Source organism: Typopeltis vanoorti, chromosome 16 (assembly GCF_054136105.1).
Source record: "Typopeltis vanoorti isolate ZY-2024b chromosome 16, IOZ_Tvanoo_1.0, whole genome shotgun sequence".
Lineage (NCBI taxonomy): Eukaryota > Metazoa > Arthropoda > Arachnida > Uropygi > Thelyphonidae > Typopeltis > Typopeltis vanoorti.
In genome coordinates this window covers 70,680,885-70,700,409 of record NC_143564.1, presented here as the reverse complement: position 1 = coordinate 70,700,409, position 19,525 = coordinate 70,680,885, and the positions used below count along the sequence as shown (strand labels likewise).

Sequence of the window (19,525 nt, the reverse complement as noted above, 5' to 3'; positions counted from 1 at the left end):
ATTCGTTATTAGAAAACAAAAAAAAAAAAGTAATATCCACTTCCCAAAACTGAGACTAGCATGCATTCTGCCAGTTAAGATTCATTGATGTCATAACATTTCAGAGGCTTCAAAAAAACAAATATATTTGTTTTTTTGAAGTGAAATATATTTCATAAAATGAAATATATTTCATCTTATATTCAGAAGTTGGTTTCTAACTTAATGCAGTGGTCTAATGCTACTTGTACTGTAGGCAAGGAACACAGTGAAATATATCAACAGATATAGCTAAGATTCTGTTAAAATCATGTGGCTATACAGTACTAACAGAGTTTTACACAGTATTTAGCTTTCTTACATTTTTCTCTGTATTCTCTAAGAGCACAAGCTGACTTAATTGCCAGGAACTTTTGATATGCTTTCTTCTTTTCCTTCACTGCCTCTTTAACTTCCTGTGTCCACCATGGAGTTCTGATTTTTCTATCCTTGCAGACAACCTCACCACATGCCTCTCTGACTGAATCAATCAATGTTTTCTTCAGAGCCTGCCACTGAATCTCCAAGGTTTGATTCCTGTTCTCAAACTTTCATTTTTTTCTTCAATAATCTTTGTTTATTTTAGTCTACAGTTCACACCTGAGAGCTGCTCAACTTTTATTCGCTTTAAACTTTCTTACGTCATTCTTTTCAATATGAAATTCAATTTTATCCTGCTCAAGACTAAATAGTGATCACTTCTTCCAATTTCAAATCCTTTGTACACTCTGGTGTCCTGCACCAGGGAGAACACATCACTATCAACAAAATAGTCAATGAGACTTTTCTTATTCCTTGCCTCTTCTCTCCATGTGAATTTGTGCACATTTTTATGTTGGAACATTGTGTTAGTAATAACCATGACTGGTTATTATTTTAAATCCTATCAAATATTTCTGGGGTTATGCAAACTTGTTTGCTCCTGCTTAAGTAAAATAAAGAATTCTGAAAGCTAATTTAGAGAAATTAGCTCTTATTGAAACATCAGTAAAGGTTAAATCATCTGAATAGTGATCCTTTCTATAATGATAGCAAATATATACATCTGAAAGCAAGTGCTGTTCATTATGGAATACTGAGTCAGTTGATGGGAAATCAGTAGCCTCTACCTAAAACCAGTCTCGTCTTGAAAATACTTCATGAAAAACTTTTGTTTGTCTGCTGTAAAAGATTAATAAATTACTCTTAGGATGATTGGCTTTAACCAAATAAACTTTTTTTTAATCCTCCCTCTTCTACCTTTTATGGTATCAAGGTTATTCTTAGACTTTGTAACCTTTCTCGAGGATAAGGTGGTTAACCTTATGCCTCCTGGTGTGTCCTATGTCTGTAGATGCATGTGTTCACAGGGATAATTTTCCTATTCTGGGGAATGAAAAACCAGAGTTTCTTGGTGAGAAAACTCCCTACGAGACTGGCCAACTCGACTATTGTCGAAAGAGACCAGATAAAGGTTCCTCGCATCACTGACAAGAATCGAACCCAGGTCTTTACAACCAAAGGACTTCATCTATAATGACTGAGCTATGGAGGCTCACCAAATAAACTACTTCTATAACCTTGGCTTAGAAGGTACTTATAACTGTTTACACTGAATATAGTTTGATATTGGTCTAAGTTGATTTTGGATTTCCATTGTTTTTGCCAGGACAGTTTTCTTCAACATCTGTGGAGCCACTCATGATAAGCCTGTACTAACCATTTTGCCAATACCTGTAGTTATCCTTGAATCCATTCATTGATGAAGCACTTGCAACTGCCTCTGGAAACCCATTCCACTCAAAATTCACAGATCTAGTCCTCATTCCCTTGCTAACCATAATGTTATATCTTTTGCAGGACTGATCCCTCCTTGTTTTCTCCCTTCATGCCATGTATTGAAAAAAAAATCTTTCAATCTTACAAGATCCCTTCAGTAACTTATTATCATTAACCTTTGACTTCCATGGAGTCAGAGACTCATTGTGGGTGGTACTCACTATTGCATACAGTGCTCATCCAACCGTGTCTTAAACTGATTCAATGTGTCCACATCCATAACACACTCAGGCAATGCATTCCACTCACCAGCCACCCTCCATACAAAGAACCTGCTTCTTACTCCTTTGCTCACACCCTCCTTATACAGTTTCCAGCAATGGCCTCTTGTTCTACTCCCCTCACCCATTCTATGAAAAATATCTTCCATGTCTACCTGATAACAACCCCTGACCAGCTTATGTCTCAATCATTTCCCCTCCCTCCACTCTTCCTCCTTATTCACGAGGCTCTGCAACTTGCATTCTCTCAATCTGTCCTTATACTCTGCATTCCAAAGACTACTGACTACCTTTGTGAATCTTCTCTGGACCCTTTCCGGCATATCCTCGTCACCATGAAACCCAATGACCAAATCTGTGCACAATAATCCATATGAGGCCTGATCAGGGATTTATATACAATAGAATTATAACTTCTCTACTTCTGTATGTCAGGGTACTCCGCATCATTGCCATTATCTGATGTGATGTCTTCACAACTTGTGCAATGTGGCCCCTGAATTTCAGGTCCTTGTCTACCATCACTCCTAGATCTCTCATCTCCTCTACTTCCATTAAAATTTCCCCACCAAGTGTATACTTTGCATCCCATCGTTGCTTACCAAATCTCAAAATCTTACACTTGTCAACATTGAACTGACTGTTCCACTTACCTGCCCACTCATGCAATCTATTCAAGTCCTCTTGTAAGGCATTAACATCTGCTTGACTGTGCATTGCTCTCCCCAGTTTTGCATAATCTGCAAACAGCTCGATATCACTAGTTAAACCCAACCCAATATCATTAACACACAAATTGAACAATTTGTGTGTTAATGGGCACACCACTTGCGACCTTTTCTCTTTCTAGATACTGCATCCCCCATATGCAACTTTCTGATACCTATCTGACAGCCAGTCACTGATTCAACACAGGAGTCTGTTATCCAATCCCATCTGTTTCAATTTACTTAAGGGCTTGTCATGTGGCAGTCTGTCAAAAGCCTTCACAAAATCTAAGTACACCACTGAATATGCATCTCCCTTGTCAAAGGTATTTGTCACCTTGTTATAAAAAAGTAAATTAGTGAAACATGATCTCCTCTTAACAAACCCATGCTGATAACCCCAGAGAATACTGCTATCATCAACCCATTTCTGTATCCTACTTCTCACCAATCTCTCAGGACCTTCATCACAATTCCAGATATACAGACCAGCCTATAATTTAAAGCTACAGCTTTATCACCACCTTTATGCTGTGGGACAATTTTACCCTCCTTCCACTCCCTTGGAACCTGTGCTGTTGCAAAACTCTTATTAAACAGGCATGCCAATGCTACTGCCAGTTCCCTGGGACATTCCATTAAGATGCGTGGTGATATGTCATCAAATCCTATCACCTTATTAACATGAAGGTTATTTATTTCCTCAAATATCTCCTGCTCACTCAGAATTAAGCTATGCTTTCCTATGTCCTCTACACTTAAGTTCCTCATGATTCCACCTTGATTAGGATGAAACACCCTTATAAATTGATCACTGACTACCTCCACAATGTCTTCTGCAGCAGTTACCATTCTACCACTTTCATCCCTTAACTTCATCTTTCCATGATCATTCTTCCTTTTACTTGCCACATATCTAAAAAATAAAAAAAAGTCTAGGATTTTTCTTAGCTTGATTTGCCAATTTCTGCTTATAATCTATTTTTGTTTTCCTTACTGAGTCGCTCTCCTGGCTTGTTCTTTATATTCTTCGTGTGACTTCTAAAATTTTCACATTTGACGTCCGTAGATGCCGTATCGTCACTGCCATACCTCGCATGGTTTTGGAAGTGATGTCTTCTGCTAGAATAAGTGGTAGGGTTGCAGATTCCCTTTCCACACAAAGTTTGTAGGACAATTGCAAACATCCATGCTCACAGTAGGATTTGAACCTGCAGCCTCTTGGCAGTAGAGCGGACACGCTAACCATTCGGCCAACAGGCTGGCCTTCATGTGACTGATTACCATTATTCATCTTGTACTTCCTCCAAAGTTCTTTCTTTTTCCAGATTTCATGCTTGAGCTCTACATTCATTCATTTTACACCTACCTTATTCAGCCTTTGGGATACATTCATATATTGATGCTGTTATGTATTTCTTTGCAAGTTCTCATGCAGTATTTATTTCCTTACCGCTCAACTCCTCATTCCATGTTATAGTTTGAAGTGGTCTCCTAAGCTTGTCATAATCACCAGCCTTATAATTCCACATATATCCTTTCCTCACAAAAGTCTGCATATGACTACAACACAGGTGATTACTTCATGATCACTTTTACCAACTGGAGGAAAATGTGAAAGGATATAATAGAAACTTAAGTTTCCATTATATTCTCTCTTTTTCTCCTGTCAACTAGACTTTGTAATCACCTTCACTATATCCTCGGAGCATTCCATAGACATTTTTTGTTGAAAGTTTATTTTTCACTTGGTTAGAGTATAATAAAATTAGTTTAATCCTTTATCCAAGTGTGAGCAAACAAAGTTTGTGCCTGAAAGTATCTTCAGGACTGGGGTAAGGTGGTGCAGCACCAGGACAACTCGTTGCAAAGGTAGCTTGCTCCACCTTTGCAACGAGTTGCCCTGGTGCTGCACCTCCTTACCTCAGTCCTGAAGATACTTTCAGGCACAAACTTTGTTTGCTCACACTTGGATAAAGGATTAAACTAATTTTATTATATTCCATAGACATGTCACAAGCTTTATTGGTTACCACTGGGATCCTTTCCACCACTTCATCCCCAAGGAATCTGAGCAACTAGATTTGCTCAGTAATTCAGATATGGCTCTTTTTAAATGCTTTTAAAGATAAATAACTGCCTTGTTCCTGCTTGTCAGTGTGTTCTTAAACATTGACTTAATCTGAGCTGTTTTGGCTGCCTTATGTTGAACCATCATGTCCGACAAATTTGCATTATTCAGGGAACTGAGTGATATGAATTAAAAACAAGAGCATCAAAAGCTATAGTCAAAACATCTTGATTAATTCACTCTTGATGTGAGGTCTAGCAGAAAAGTAATGAGTTTTTATTATTATTATTATTATTATTATTATTATTATGACAGCTGACAGTAGAACCAATAACATACTATATTAATGATTCCTGCTCTTTTCATCTGTCAAACTGAACAATAGTGCTACTGAAACTTTCAATACAATTAAGTGAGCATATGGTAATGATTCTTTGTCATGTGCTCAAGTGTTTTAAATGGCACAAGTTTTTAAAACGGAGAGAAAGCATGGAAGATGAAAAAACATGTAGGGTGGCCTGTCATAAGCAACTGTCAAATTTACTAAGAGATCCTTGAACACTTGCAAAGCATGTTATCAGTGTATCCAGAGATTGTGGATGATTATATCTTGCATCAGAACAATGCAACTTCTCATTTTATGCTGTCATTTCATGAGCATGTAGCCAAATAATGCATTCCAGTGTTGGAACAGCCACTGTGTTGCCAAATTTGACTGACTTTTTTTCTTTTCCTCAAGAACAAGATGAGAGGTGTCCATTTTGAGACTGCATCCAAAGAGCCATGACAGGGAACATAAGTAACAGAAGACCTTCAGTCCTGTTATAGAGCATGGAAGAAATCTTAGAGAACCGGTGCATTTCATGTGAGGGGAAGTTACTTTGAAGGTGACCATGAAATATCAGATGATTAATCGAATACACTGTTTTTATACGAATTTTGTCTCATTGCTTTTCTTCTAGACTTCATATAATTTTTTTTGTTGTTATAATTTTTCTGCTACAGATATTAGATTGAAATCAAATTTAAGATGATTTGACAAATTTTAATGATCCTAAATATCAGCTTTCATTAAATTCCATCTAGCTGATGTAGAATTAATCTGAGTCTTCTTGTCAGTAAGAATCAAGTGATATTTAAACTAAAATTGAACCACATGACTTATGCATCCTAAATCTCAAGTTTTTATTAAGTCAGCTGGTAACTTGAAATTTAGGGGACATATTGCAAAGGTGGCGAAGGTAACACAGAGGATTGCTGCAATAATGAGAAGGACACTGACCTGCAGAGATAAAACAGTTATCATTCCGTTGTGTAAGACCCTGATCAGACCACACTTGGACTATTGCTCTCAGATTTGGTCCCCAGGATTTGAAGGGGATAAATTAACTGTGGAAAGAGTACAAAGGTGTATAACATAGATGGTTTCAGGACTGTACAATGATAGTTATGAGGATCGGCTGAGGGAATGTGGACTGCAGAGTTTGGTGGATAGAAGAAGAGGTGATATGATTTGAGACTTTTAAACTGTTGAGAGGTGGTTACAGGGTTAACCCTGGGGAGTTCTTTCGCTTGGTTGAACAGCGGGAAGGAGTGATGACGAGAGGCCATCCCTGGAAGTTATGAAAGGAAACTGTGAGCAAGAGGGTGAGGAGTGGTTTCTTTGCATGGAGGGTAGTGGAACCATGGAATGCATTGCCTGATAGTGGTGAGAGTGAGAACGGTCAATGAGTTTAAGGAGTGGTATGATAGACTTTGTGTTTCTTAGAGGGAGAGGCCTCCCCTCGATGAGTCTTGATAGACTTTGTGCTTCTTAGGAAGGACCTCCCACGATGAGTCTTTTGACTCCATGGAGGCCTGAATAATAATAATAATTATGACGCTCTTTGGAAAGATCAGAGTTCAAATAATCCCATCCAGGATACAAGGAACCTTTTGAGAAATTTTCAACTGAGGGTGAGCTAGTATGGGTTTCCTCCTAGAAAAAGGATTTTTTCATACTACATTATATGCAAACTAGATAGGACCTGCCAAAGGCAATGAAGTTAGTATATTATGTATGAGCATAATAATATACCAACTTCAGTGCCTTTCTGTTACTTTGACTATCGGGCATACTTTTCACAAGTGTATGATAGTGATCAGTAAGAATATTGGCATGTAATGCCTGGACTGTTGTGTGTGTGTGTGGGGGGGGGGAGATGTCTCTTGACCTCACCTGAGGCCTCAGTTTATCTCCAGATGTTCAGTAGGGTTGAGATTGGGGCTCTGCGGAGGCCTGTCAAGTGTGGTGACATTCATGTCTATAAATAACAGTTACAGCACCCTAATAATGTCATGGTGCATTCTCTGTCTGAAAGAGACAATGGTCAGTTCCGTAGAATGCCACAAAATAGGAAGCATGGCATTGTCAGAATGTTCAGATACCTCTTTGAGTTTAGTGTTCATGGCACCACAAACGCAGGTCCAAGGCCAAAACAGGACCATAAGTCAGTTGGTATTTATGATGCTCTTTGGAAAGATCAGAGTTCAAATCCAATCCAGGATACAAGGAACCTTTTGAGAAATTTTCAACTGAAGGTGAGCTAGTATAGGTTTTCTCCTAGAAAAAGGATTTTTCATACTACATTATATGCAAACTGCCTGGCTGGCAAAATGGTTAGCGTATCCGCTCTCCAACTGAAAGGCTGTGGGTTCGAATCCTGCTGGGGGCATGGATGTTTGTGATTTTCTGTGGAAGTGGTAGTGGTCGGCGGCAGATGGCGTTGGTGGTCAGTTGGTGGATTGCGAGTGGTGGAGACAGAGTTGTAGAGTAGGTGCCCTCCCTCAATGAGTCTTTGGACTCCCTGGTGACAAATAATAATACCATCTCACTGCCACCTCCAAATTTCATAGCTGGGGTTACCCACTCTAGTAAGAGACGTTCACTGGGCATCTGCCATACCCACACTTGTCCATCTGCTCAAATACGTGAAAGCTTGGACAGAAGTGTTATGGGGTGACAAATCATTCCAAGCTTTCACGTTCCACTGTACATTTTCTTTGCACACTGAAGACTGTGTTACATGTTTGTTTGGGTAATGTGTGGCTTGTATATTGCAGTCCTACCATGGAAACCCATGTTGTGAGCCTCAGTTCTGAATGTTTTGTGTAGACATGTTCCAGTCAATGCCTGGAACTTTGCATTCAATGTGTCAGCTGACAAATGTAGTTTTTACATATTATCCTTCATAGCATCCTCTAATCATGTTCAGTGAGTGTGGTAGGTCATCCACTGCAGGTAGCACTTGCAATTGACTCCCTGTGCTACCATACCGAGATGGTATCAGTGAGACCATCTCAGTAGGGTATCACTGATTGTTGATCTGAAAATTGTACACTGTGTCAACAATTTACTAAACAGATAGGCCTGCAACATGGCATCCTATTACAATGCCTCTTTCAAACTCAGTCAGTTGCCTTGCAGCCATTTCACCTGGACACAGTTGTACTTGGGAGCATCATATTCCTCCAATTTATACCAGCTACAAACAACTCATGTGGCACAATGCTGCCCATGGAGTGTCTGTTTACTTCTTTCCATGCTGTGTGTGTGTGCACGAGAGAGATGTCCATTTCTTTGCTATTTATCTTTTTTTCAAACTGTTTTCCCATAGCTTTCCATTTTTGCACTCCTAGTCCTGTAGCAGCTATATAAAGGATATTGGTTCTAGTAGCTTCTCGCACCAGGTGGCCTCAAATACACTACCTCCCATGACTTTTGCCTTTCTTCTGAACTTCTGCTCTTATTAGTTGCGCTTCTCTCTTAACAATACGTCTGTCTTCATTCTGTTCTCCCTGAAAATGCAATGTCCTCTACATTCTGTTCCTGTATCCTCCACAAGACAAGTCTTGATAATGCTGTAATTCTTGTATTAGTTTGACTTGGTCAAGAAACTCCTTTGCTTAATTCTTGATTAGTCAAGGTTTAATTTTTAATTAAACATTTAAATTAAATGTTCAATTAAAAACATGAAATTAAATTAAACAAATTTAATTTCACACTGATCACATAATTTTTTTATTTTTTTTTCTTGTTCAGCTATCACGTGCAGTTTGGCAATATTTCATTGAAAACAGACAAACAGAAGAGGCCTATATCAAAAAGATGGAGCTTAAAGAGGCCTTGCATTGGGTTCTTTTGTCAAACTTTCCATGTGAGTATGTTATGTGGATTTTTTTTTTTTTTTGTGCTTTATATAATTATTGTGATACTAGATATAATAATTAAAAGAATGTAAACAAAACCATGTGGCCCTACATAATGAACTGAATGTAGCTTAATTGTAAATACAGTAAAAGTGACGAGTGACTTGCTAAATCTCATTCAGTGCAGAGAATTCTTCCTAACGTCATGGTTGAAGAGAAAGCCTCACTTGTTATTCCAAGTGAGGAATAACAAGACTGGCTGAAGTGAAGAAGCTATAAATTACTCACTATTGGGAAATGAATGTAAAGTTCTTGAATAAGCTAGCATAAAATTTAGTTTGTGGTTTGCATTGGAGAATTTCCAAACAAGAAAGAAAGAAAAAAAAAATTAAGTTTCTTATTTACAAAAATTTATAGGAGAATTTGGCTTGTAATTAAATTCTATTCTTCATTAATATGGTTATACCTTTCCTGATAATCAAACTGGTCTGTTTTCATGAATTTCTGTGCCTTTTTTTTTTTTTTTTTTTTAATAATGTAACTAAATCAATAGTTTTTGAACTAGCTTATTTAAAACTGGTTAAATATATTCATGGAAAATTATTTTCTTTGATGTTATGCTAATACAGTTTTATACCTTCTTCTTGAATCTTGGTAAAGCACTGGAAAATCAGTGAAATTTTGAGAACATTTGAATAGTTGGTGTTAAATTACCACTCTACAAACATGGTTCTAAGACCGAAGTCTCCAACTATAAGCCAGTCTGTATAACTGCAGTTGTGGTTAAGGTGTTGGAAAGATTTGGTAAGGAATAGAATTGATGGACATGGCATTCTCTATGATGGTCAACATTGATTGTAAAGGGTAGGTCCTGTATCAGTAATTTACTTACATTTTGTGATGAGTGTGTTAGATAAGGGAGAATCATATACAGTGATATTCTTACTTTCCAAAAGTGTTTGATAGATTACTACATAAGTTGGTGTACAAGCTGCAAAGGTTGGGAATAGACAGTATATCGTTTAAATGGATCAGAGATTGGCTCTCTGAACGATACTAGCAGGTTGTGTATGATGGAGCAGTGTGTCAAAAAAAAGAAGGGTAACCAGTGGTTGTGTCCTAGGGTTCTGTTCTTGGGCCCCTGTTGTTTTACTTGTTTGTAAATGATATATCATGTGGACTGACTGGGGATTTTTGGTTATTGCTGATGATGCAAAATTGTGAAGAATTATAAGTAGCACTGCTGATGTTAAATCCTTTCAAGAAGATTGAAGACTTTTTACTTGGACAAAAGTGAAGTTGTAGTTTTAATATCAATATTTGCAAGGTGTTGCATTTTGGAGTGCAGAAATATAAGGCTGTGTACTATATTGATGGTGCCGTACTGCAGGAAATGGATGAGATTAGAGATTTAGGAGTAATGGTTGACAGTAGACTGAAGTTTAGAGAGCATATTGGTAGTGTTGCAAAGGCTGCACATCGTAGTGCTGTTATGATAAGAAGTACTCTAATGCGAGGATAAGGAAGTGGTTGTGCCACTGTGTGAGGCACTGTCTGTCCACACTTGGACTGTTGTGCTCAGATCTGGTCACCTCGTTTTCAATGTGATGTGGAGACATTGGAAAGGGTCCAGAGATGAGTGACTAAGACAATATCAGGAGTTTGTAATGCTGGCTATATAGGAAGAGGTTGAAGAAATGTGGATTGCAGAGTTTGGTGGATAGGTGGAAGAGAGGTGATATAATAGAGATATTTAAGTTAGTAAGAGGATTTTATCAGATTAATCCAGAGGAGATTATAAAAAGAGTAGAAGGTGAGAGGGGAAGAACCAGAGGTCATTTCTGGAAGTTATATAAAAGTGTGTTGAAAAGGGATGAGAGGAGTAGATTTTTTACATGGAGAATTGTCAGTAAATGGAATGCATTACCAGAATGTGTTGTTAATGCAAGGAGTATTAAGGATTTAAAGATTCTATAGGATATATATGTTGTCAGTTGAATGAACCTCCCATGATGAGTATAGACTCCATGGAGTTTAAAATAAATAATAATAGATGCTTAGTTTTATAGAAAACAAGTGATATAATTTGAAGTTGGTAGTTTCCTGTGAATTTCTTTTTTTTTTCCCCTCTTCTAAGTTTGAATTTATAGATTGAGGGATCCTAGAAAATTATGACATTGTTCAAATCCTGTCTAGTTTAAATAAATTATAATACTGGAATAAATTTGCATAAATTATTTTTTATTAGTATAATTTTCACCTACATATCAAAGGCATCTTCAGTACAAGAACATAAAAAAAAGCTAATCAAACAATAACTGATATTTCCAAAAGGTGCCTCCTAAGTAGCTAATGTAAGATAACTAGAAAAGTCATTAAATTTCCTAACTTATTAAAAAATATACAATAAAATAAAATTAGGAAAGATTAGCTGATTTAAAAAGCTATCATTTCCCACAAAGGAGATAGATATAGACCATCAAATCTGTTTAAGTTAGGAGAGTGAATTAAAGTTTCACATTTCTTTTATAAAGCCATGCCATGATGAACTGACTTTTGTGAAGGACTCTTTTCTTGTTCCGATGAACTCTGTCTAGTGTTTATAGCATGCTCTGCAAGTCTAGACTGTTTAGGCTCAAGGTATTGAATATAAGACTTCTGTTCTAGCCTAATAAAAACAGATTTTCCTGTTTGTCCGAAATAAGATAACCCACAAGAGCAAGGAATCTGGTAGAAGCAAGGACAAGCTTCACATTTCAATTATCCAGGTGTACCATATTCCTTGATACTTAAGTGTAAATTATACCAATAAAAAATAATTTACACGAGTTTATTCTTGTATTTTAATTTATTTAATTATGCCTACTCGTGTTATTTCCTTTATTGAAACAAATCCTGTCTAAGATGTAATGTAAGTTCCTTTCAACTGAATATGAGTTAGATAGTTTCATATGTGGATGCTGTAATTTTTTACCTCTTAAAATGCCAACTGGCTAGAAAATAAACACAATGGACAGGAACAAATACCTGATATTACATTGTCTATGAATACAATTTACTTAGTAACATGTTAAGACTCTGGATGGTTATTGAAATATTCTATTCAAGCTTCATTGTGAGTGTAAGTCTCAGGATAGACCTGTTTAAACTTCTCAAAACAGGTTAGTGTTAAATCTAGCAAGGCATATTCCAACAGTGTTATAGCAACAATATTGATCAAAGTAGGATGTGATGTTAGCTAATTGGCCAAAGAATCTTTCAGGTTTTGGCTACTTAAAACAAAGATTACAATAGCCGATTCACTTCCACAGTGTAAGTAATTATGGGGAAGTGGGGAGAGGACTTCAAATGTGATTCGTGCTGGCCACTTTGCAATTATTAATCCATTTTTACAGTAATATGATAATGTAATCATTTCATATTTAAATTTAATATTTATGTATAGTAACAGTTCTTTATTTAAAGAATATTGTTGATAACAAATTTACCCTTCTCTGCAATTTTCTAATTCTGTACAGTTTTACACTTTTTTTGTTAGTTCAGTTTATGAGCAACTAGCAAAACTACTTGGCATCACTTGTTTATTTTTTAAATAAACATCTCAAATATTTTTTTTATCTTTTGAATTTTAATATTTTTAATTTCTTTGCTTTTAAAAACAAAGATCATGATACCAATAGCATAACTAATTCATCCACAGTATCAGTAAGAAGTTTTTGTGTGGTGCTGTGGTGGGGAATTCTATATGTATTCCCACCAGGAATTTACCAAACTTCAGGGAGTAATATCTCGAGTGGTTTTTACTTAAAGCTTATCATCATAGGTCTGATTATTTATGTGTGCATTGCACTTCTCTTTACACTGCACTTGTGCTTTGCATGATGTCATGCTCATGAAGTTGAAATACCTTTTTTATGAATTGTTCATTTAACATCTAACTATGTTAATAGTCTGCAGTTGTGTGGTAATAGTAACATTTCCAATCTACTGGCTACAAATCAAACTTTTTTTTTTTTTGAGGCGGGGGGCGTATTTGTAGCTAATTGTTATTCATTCTGTACTTTCCTATCCTTTGCAAGCAGATCACCTTTCTGGTTTGTTCTTTGTACTCATGCAACTTATTATCATTCATTTTATACTGTTTCTTTCATATCATGCCTTCCAGATTGCTTAACTTCTCCAGTGTTAACCTCCTTATTTAACCTTTTGACCCTTGGAATACAATTCAGACATTGCTCCTGCTAATGTCCAAGTAGCATCGATCTCCTTTTTACCCAGTTCCTCATTCTGTGATATAACTCCTAGCTGTCTTCTAAGCTTTTCAAAATCACATTGGTTCTGCATATATTAATTTCTCACAGAAATCCTCAGTTGTCTGCTACCCAAGTGATTACCTCATGGTCATTCATCAACTGTGATATCCCATAAAGTAGAAATTCATTCTTTGTCTTCAGGTTTCATCTCTTCATTCCAGTCTTGATTACTAATAATCCATAATGATCATCTTTATTTTCTAGGCCATTTTGCATAAGTTTTCTTGCCATCATTCTGCATATTGCCAGGTTTAAAACATCCAGTATGTACAGTCTACCTGTACCTCACACCACATTGCCTTGAAACTAGTACTACTATTTTTCCACTTTACATGGGCATAACTGTTCTGCTATCAGCAGCACCCCCCCCCCCTCCTTTCTTGCACTTTATTCTTATGAAAAAGTATTACCATCTCTATTCATATTAAGATATCACTCATTCAACCATGTCTGACTGATTCCAACAATTTTTTGATGAATGAACTATCAATACAACAACTTTATTTCTGATTTCCCTGGCACTGTAAACAAACACTGCATTTCATTTTTGTATCTAATAAGCCCTACTGCTACACCTTCTCAGATGTGATCCTTCACCTGCTCTTTTCCATTCTGCTATCACCTTCTATCCCATAATTTCTTGTGGGTTCAAATTGCTCTCCATGCATCTCAATCCATCCTACACTTGTCTCCTGATATACATTCATTATTGCTTCCAGCATCACCCTTCTCATGCAGAGTTTTCTTGTGCACCTACTGACTTGCCTTTTTTTTTTTTCTTGGTCTGTCTTGCATTCCAGTTCTTGCTTTCCTTGCTCATAGTTCATTCACAAATACTCCTTCAATTTCTCCTGCTTATATCAAAATCATTTTTCTTCCTCACATCTATTCACATCATTGGCAGCAACATCCTTTCCAGTTGACACCAAAAACCATAAATCGTTCCAGTTTTCTATATCTCAATCTCTCATAAACTGCACTTTTTTCTCATTGCACAGCTCTTCTGACATACTCTTAGTGATCTGTGCTCACCATCTCAACTTATTACTGTCACGTGAACACACCGACTACCCTTCTAACTATATTTCACTCTCAACAATCTAATCTCCATGCTTGCATTCTCCTTGTTTCCAAACATATTGCTTGTTTTTAACCAACTCTTTCTACATACCCAGTGTTTCACTCTGCATATTCTCTCTTCAGAAAAACAAACCTTTTTGCACCTCCTCACCTCTTCCCCCCCCCTCCCCACACACATCTCTAATAATGGAATTTCCATACATTACCACTCTCAGATTATTCATTGCCTCTTTCACATGGCATCTTTCATTCCATTTTTTGTAATCCTTCCATTCATATTTAGTTTTTTCATTTTTATTCCATAAGCTCATCACTTTCTTGTTATCATTCATGCCCTTTATCTTGCCAGTGATCACACTCTTTCTCACAGTCTTGTATGCTTTCCATACCTACACTCCTAGTCCTATCATTCTCCTTCTGTCCACTTCCACTCTGCATTGCCCACTCATTGTCCAACATTGCTTGCTTCATGTTCTGACCTCTAATTCAAGGAATCCTCATAGTCCATTGTCATGCTTACTCAATTTCCCTTATTCATCCACTCCATGTATGTATTCAAAACATCTCGCCATGTATATTACATTCATGGCAACATTTCGTACTTGAAAAATCCACACCAATCATGTTATCTGTCTTTCGCACCAATCTTTGTAATGACCTCATTCTTGCTGCCACTTTGTCTCAAATTAGGGAATAAGGAAACTGCATTAATCAAATCAAAACTTAGGTGAACATTACATATAAATTCTAGTATCACATATAAAATTAGACTTAAATTTATCTGTTATTGCCACATAATAAATTTTTAAAAAATTTACTTATTTTACTGCAGTCTGTCAAGCCACAATCTTTTTACAGACCTAATCAGAAATGATAAAATGGAGAATTTGGGGAAGAATGAGGAGGGGAGAAAAACTTATTTTATAGTTTTGAGTCCTCCTCCCTTTTTTTTTCTCTAATATTCTGCATATGCTTTACCATTCTATGATTGGGGCAATCTTAAATTTCAACAGAAACCAGGATTCAAGACATCTTAAATGTCAATTTATCCTCTAAAAGAAGCTGCTAAAATATTTGAATATTTATGTTCAATAATACAATGAATAAATGTCAACCCTGTAGCAATTACTCATTAGTATTGTCAATTTTATGTATCTTTGTCACATTGTTGGCTTATAGTCTATCAATGTTGGCAGTTGTTGTTTGCGGATTCACTTTTTGGATATACCATTTGATTACACAAGAAATCAAATAGCAGCTGAATCAGTTATCTGATTCAAATGACTGACTATATGGAGAATGATTGATTCGGTTTTTTTATTTTTATTTATTTATTTTTTTTACACACTAGTCAGTCTAAGTGAAATCATCAGGTGGCCGAAACAGCTAATCTTGATTTTGATGGAAGCAAGTTATTTGCCACTATCTTTTTAGACAGAAGAAAAATATTTTTTTCTGGTAATCTATTAATTATGGTGACAATTTTTATTCAGTGGATCCACAGAATTTTCACAATTTTGGAGCATTTAAAATTATTCACAGCTTCTTTCCACTTATTTTTTTCCTTCGAGATTGGCAGCCACCTGTTGTGTCAAGAAATGTGATGAGTCATCCCCTTTTTTTCCGACCCCAACATAAGGTTACCTCAGAAGGAGTGGATAAGGACATACTTATGCCTTCAGATAGAAAATGTGCCTATTAATAACCCAAGAACATGTATATATTCAGATTTGTAAATTCCAAGCAATGTTAAAGTAGCCCATAAACTAAATAGAGAATGATTGTAAATTAAGGTAGAAATTCATGTATAAATTCTAAAAAGATGTGTACAAGCTAATACTAGTTTTAGGCCATGTCAGAGACAGTTCGTGGCCATGGTATCCAATTGGCAGCCGCCGTACATATGACGACAGCACCGAGTGAGGACGCTGTTTTGTAGTATATAGGTTTCGGCGGGAATTTGAATCGGGCTCTTTTTCTTCTCGTTTCATCGGTACCTGGTTTTCCTGTGCGGAAAGCTGCATAGTTGTGAATAGCTTGCTGCCATGCGTAGCGAGAATCTCCCCTTGCTATGTGTGCCATGTGGATCAAAGCTGCAGCTATAATGCATCCAGATTCCTAAGAAGAAAAGGCCACTGGTGAGTTAACGTCAGTGTATAAATCAGTATAAAAGTGTTTTGTTTCGTGTGGAACAAAAGAATAGTGAAGCTGCCATTAAAGAAAGTACAGTAAGGAGATCTGAATATCCAGATAAAGCAAGAACGGTAAGCAGAATTCTTTTCATATTAATATTGGAGTAACTGTGGAGTAAGGAGAACCGATCTTTAAGAATGCTGGCCATTTCCGTGAAGTGTTACAAGAACTGTCTGCATTTTGGACATTTTGTCTATATCTAAGGAAAAGGTATCTTAGGCTTGAGCCAAATAGAAAACCGAGGCTTCGGACTGTCTGTATCTAATGAAGGAAACTAATGTTAAAACTTATTTTGAATGCTAACTAATATCCTGGGGGGGGGGGGGATGAAGTCTGAAATATAGGAAGGAACATTGTCTCATGAAATCTATGCCAGAGTTGTAGAATTGACTTGTGTGTGTGTATATATATATGTGTGTGTGTGTGTGTAAAATTTATGTGTAATAGTAATAGGTAATTTAGTATAAGTTATCAGAGTCTGAGAATAATTATATAAAGAAGTGTAAGATTGTGTGAGTGTAAGAAATTATAGTGAAGAATATTTTTGGATGTGTTAATTTAAGAAAAGGGAGGGAACCCGGACTCCATTTTAATTAAAGGTTTAACTAACATGTGTCTTTTATGTTTTGTGCTAAAATAAATGTATTTCTTTATGTGTAAACCAAATGACTTTGTCATGTTTCTGTGGATTGAATTACCGCTTGGAAAATCACGAACAGTGTATTAGAGGGAAATCCATTAGTAACATAAGAAACGGGACCACGACTGCAAACTTCTTGATCCCTGCATTCTTTTTTTGTATCCTAGAATGGTATATCAGAATTCTGTTGACGGCTGGCGCAGTCATAAAAATAATATAAATTTATCGGCAAACGAATTAACTGATAATAAGTAAAGTACTAAAATTTAATGATAACAAAATATAAAGTTTAAAATAGGATAAATAAGAAACAAGACACCAAAATAACACAAAAGACAAAAAGACGGAGATATAACACACCTGTTTCGTATTCAGTGTACTTTTGTATTTTCCATATTCCACTACATGTTTGGGTATACATATTCCACTACATGTGTATTACATGTAATGGAATATGTATACCCAAAATCATCTTTATGAAAGCATTGCTTCTATAAAAAAAAAAAAAAAAAAAAAAAAAAACATTGCCTGAAAATTTTCAAAAAATAACCAAACTGAAACCCTTTAAAAAGTTGTAGGAATCAAATAAAAATTTGAAATTTTTGAGATACTCTTGATAGGTGGCCATAAAGTAAGATTGGTCTTATGTTATTTTCATCCCTTTAGTCTAGACAGCCTTTTCATGATAAACCTGCAATTTTTTTGTTTCGTCTTTCAGAGTATTTATTACATCCACTTGTCAAGCCATTTTTAGGACCTTCTGAGTGATGTGAAGTAAGAGAATTGCATGTTGAGTTTTTGCATGTCATCAGAATTGATGAAAAATTTCAATAAAACATTAAAAATACATTTTTTTAAAATTTATTTTTTTAAAACTCTTATACCAGTAACTCTTTCTTTTAAGGTTACACAGTGATCAGCATTCATATTTATGAATTTAGGGACACAAAACACAAGTGTTTGAAAAGATTATTTTGCTGATTAATAATAACTTGACATTTCGACCCCTGTATTGAGGTCATTATTAGAAGGATACATGTGTATAAGAACCAAGCTACATGCTGTTGCACTCTATACAGGTAAATTACATCTACATTGCTAACTAATCTTTTTCTCTTAGCCTGCCCTCTAGTGATTAAAAAAAAAATAAAATAAAAACTACAATAAACTCTGCTAAAGTCCTCATGTACTAGGATTCTTCTGTAATTATACAGTTTAAATTGCTATATTAAGATTATCTTCTGGATTTGTGCAGTACAAGTTGCTATTGAATGTTCAGGAGAAAAAAAAAAAAAAAAAAAACTTCACCAAGACTTCTTGTATTGAGATTTTTCTTTGTGATTGCTATGAAGGTTGCAGATGGGTCCTCCACATTCTTGGAATGGTTAGACCATCATTTTTATTCAGATTAGGATCATGTTTGAGCATTTCGCATGCTTCCTTGAATTTCCAAACATACCAATCAATTCTGTGGTATGTTTGGAGTGTGTGGTCAGTTAGGCTGGTTTTTCCAAAATGGAGGTATTTAATGCGTCATTTGTGTTCATCCTTCCTGATTGGGATGGTGCGCCCTGTTTCCCCTATGTACGGTATGTTACATGTGCATTGTATTTTGTAAATCCCTAGGTGGGCTAGGTGTGGCAGAGGATCCTTGGAAGAACTGAGTAGGTGTCTTAATTGTGTCAGGGGTTTAAAGGTGGTTTTGAAGTTGTATATGTGTAGTGTTATGTGTATTTTTTTGGAAATGCTTCTAACATATGGTATAGCAGTAGTATTCTTAAAATCTTTTTTGTTATTAGTGGTATCTTTGTGGAGGATCTTGTGAATGGTTTTTATACTGTATCCATTTTTTATAAATGTATGTTTGATGGTCTCATATTCATGGTTAAGAGCTTGTTCATTTGAACAAATAGTTCGAGTTCTGTGTTTAAGGATGCTTATGACCCTTAGTTTTTGTGTTGGGTGGTGATAAGAAGTTTTGTGTATGTAGGTTTGCAGTAAACTGAGAAGGAGAGACAGCCTGAAGGAAGACGTGCGATGAGTATGTTTAGGAACGGAAGAGTTGTTTTTTTCTATTTCAGTGGTGAATTGGATGTATTTGTGTTGTTTGTTTAGGTGGCTAAGCATTGTATTTAGTACTTCGCGGCTGTGGGGAAAAATGGCAAAAATATCATTGACATATCTGAGCCAAATTTTGGGCTTTAGGCACGCCCACTCTAGAGTTTGTTGCTCAAAGTCTTCCATATAAAAGTTTGCTATTGGGGGAGAAAGTGGTG

At 36.1% G+C, this 19,525-nt stretch overlaps 1 protein-coding gene across 4 annotated transcripts in view; it reads left to right on the top strand.

Annotated features, from left to right (window-relative positions):
• The window catches only part of LOC150098114 (poly(A) RNA polymerase gld-2 homolog A-like), a 315,041-nt gene that overhangs the window by 142,593 nt on the left and 152,923 nt on the right, over nucleotides 1-19,525 (top strand). For all 4 annotated transcript variants that reach the window (XM_090406209.1, XM_090406210.1, XM_090406207.1 and 1 more), the window contains one exon: nucleotides 8,917-9,031. In XM_090406209.1, the coding sequence (XP_090262335.1) occupies nucleotides 8,917-9,031 (115 nt within the window). The remainder of the gene's footprint in view (nucleotides 1-8,916; nucleotides 9,032-19,525) is intronic.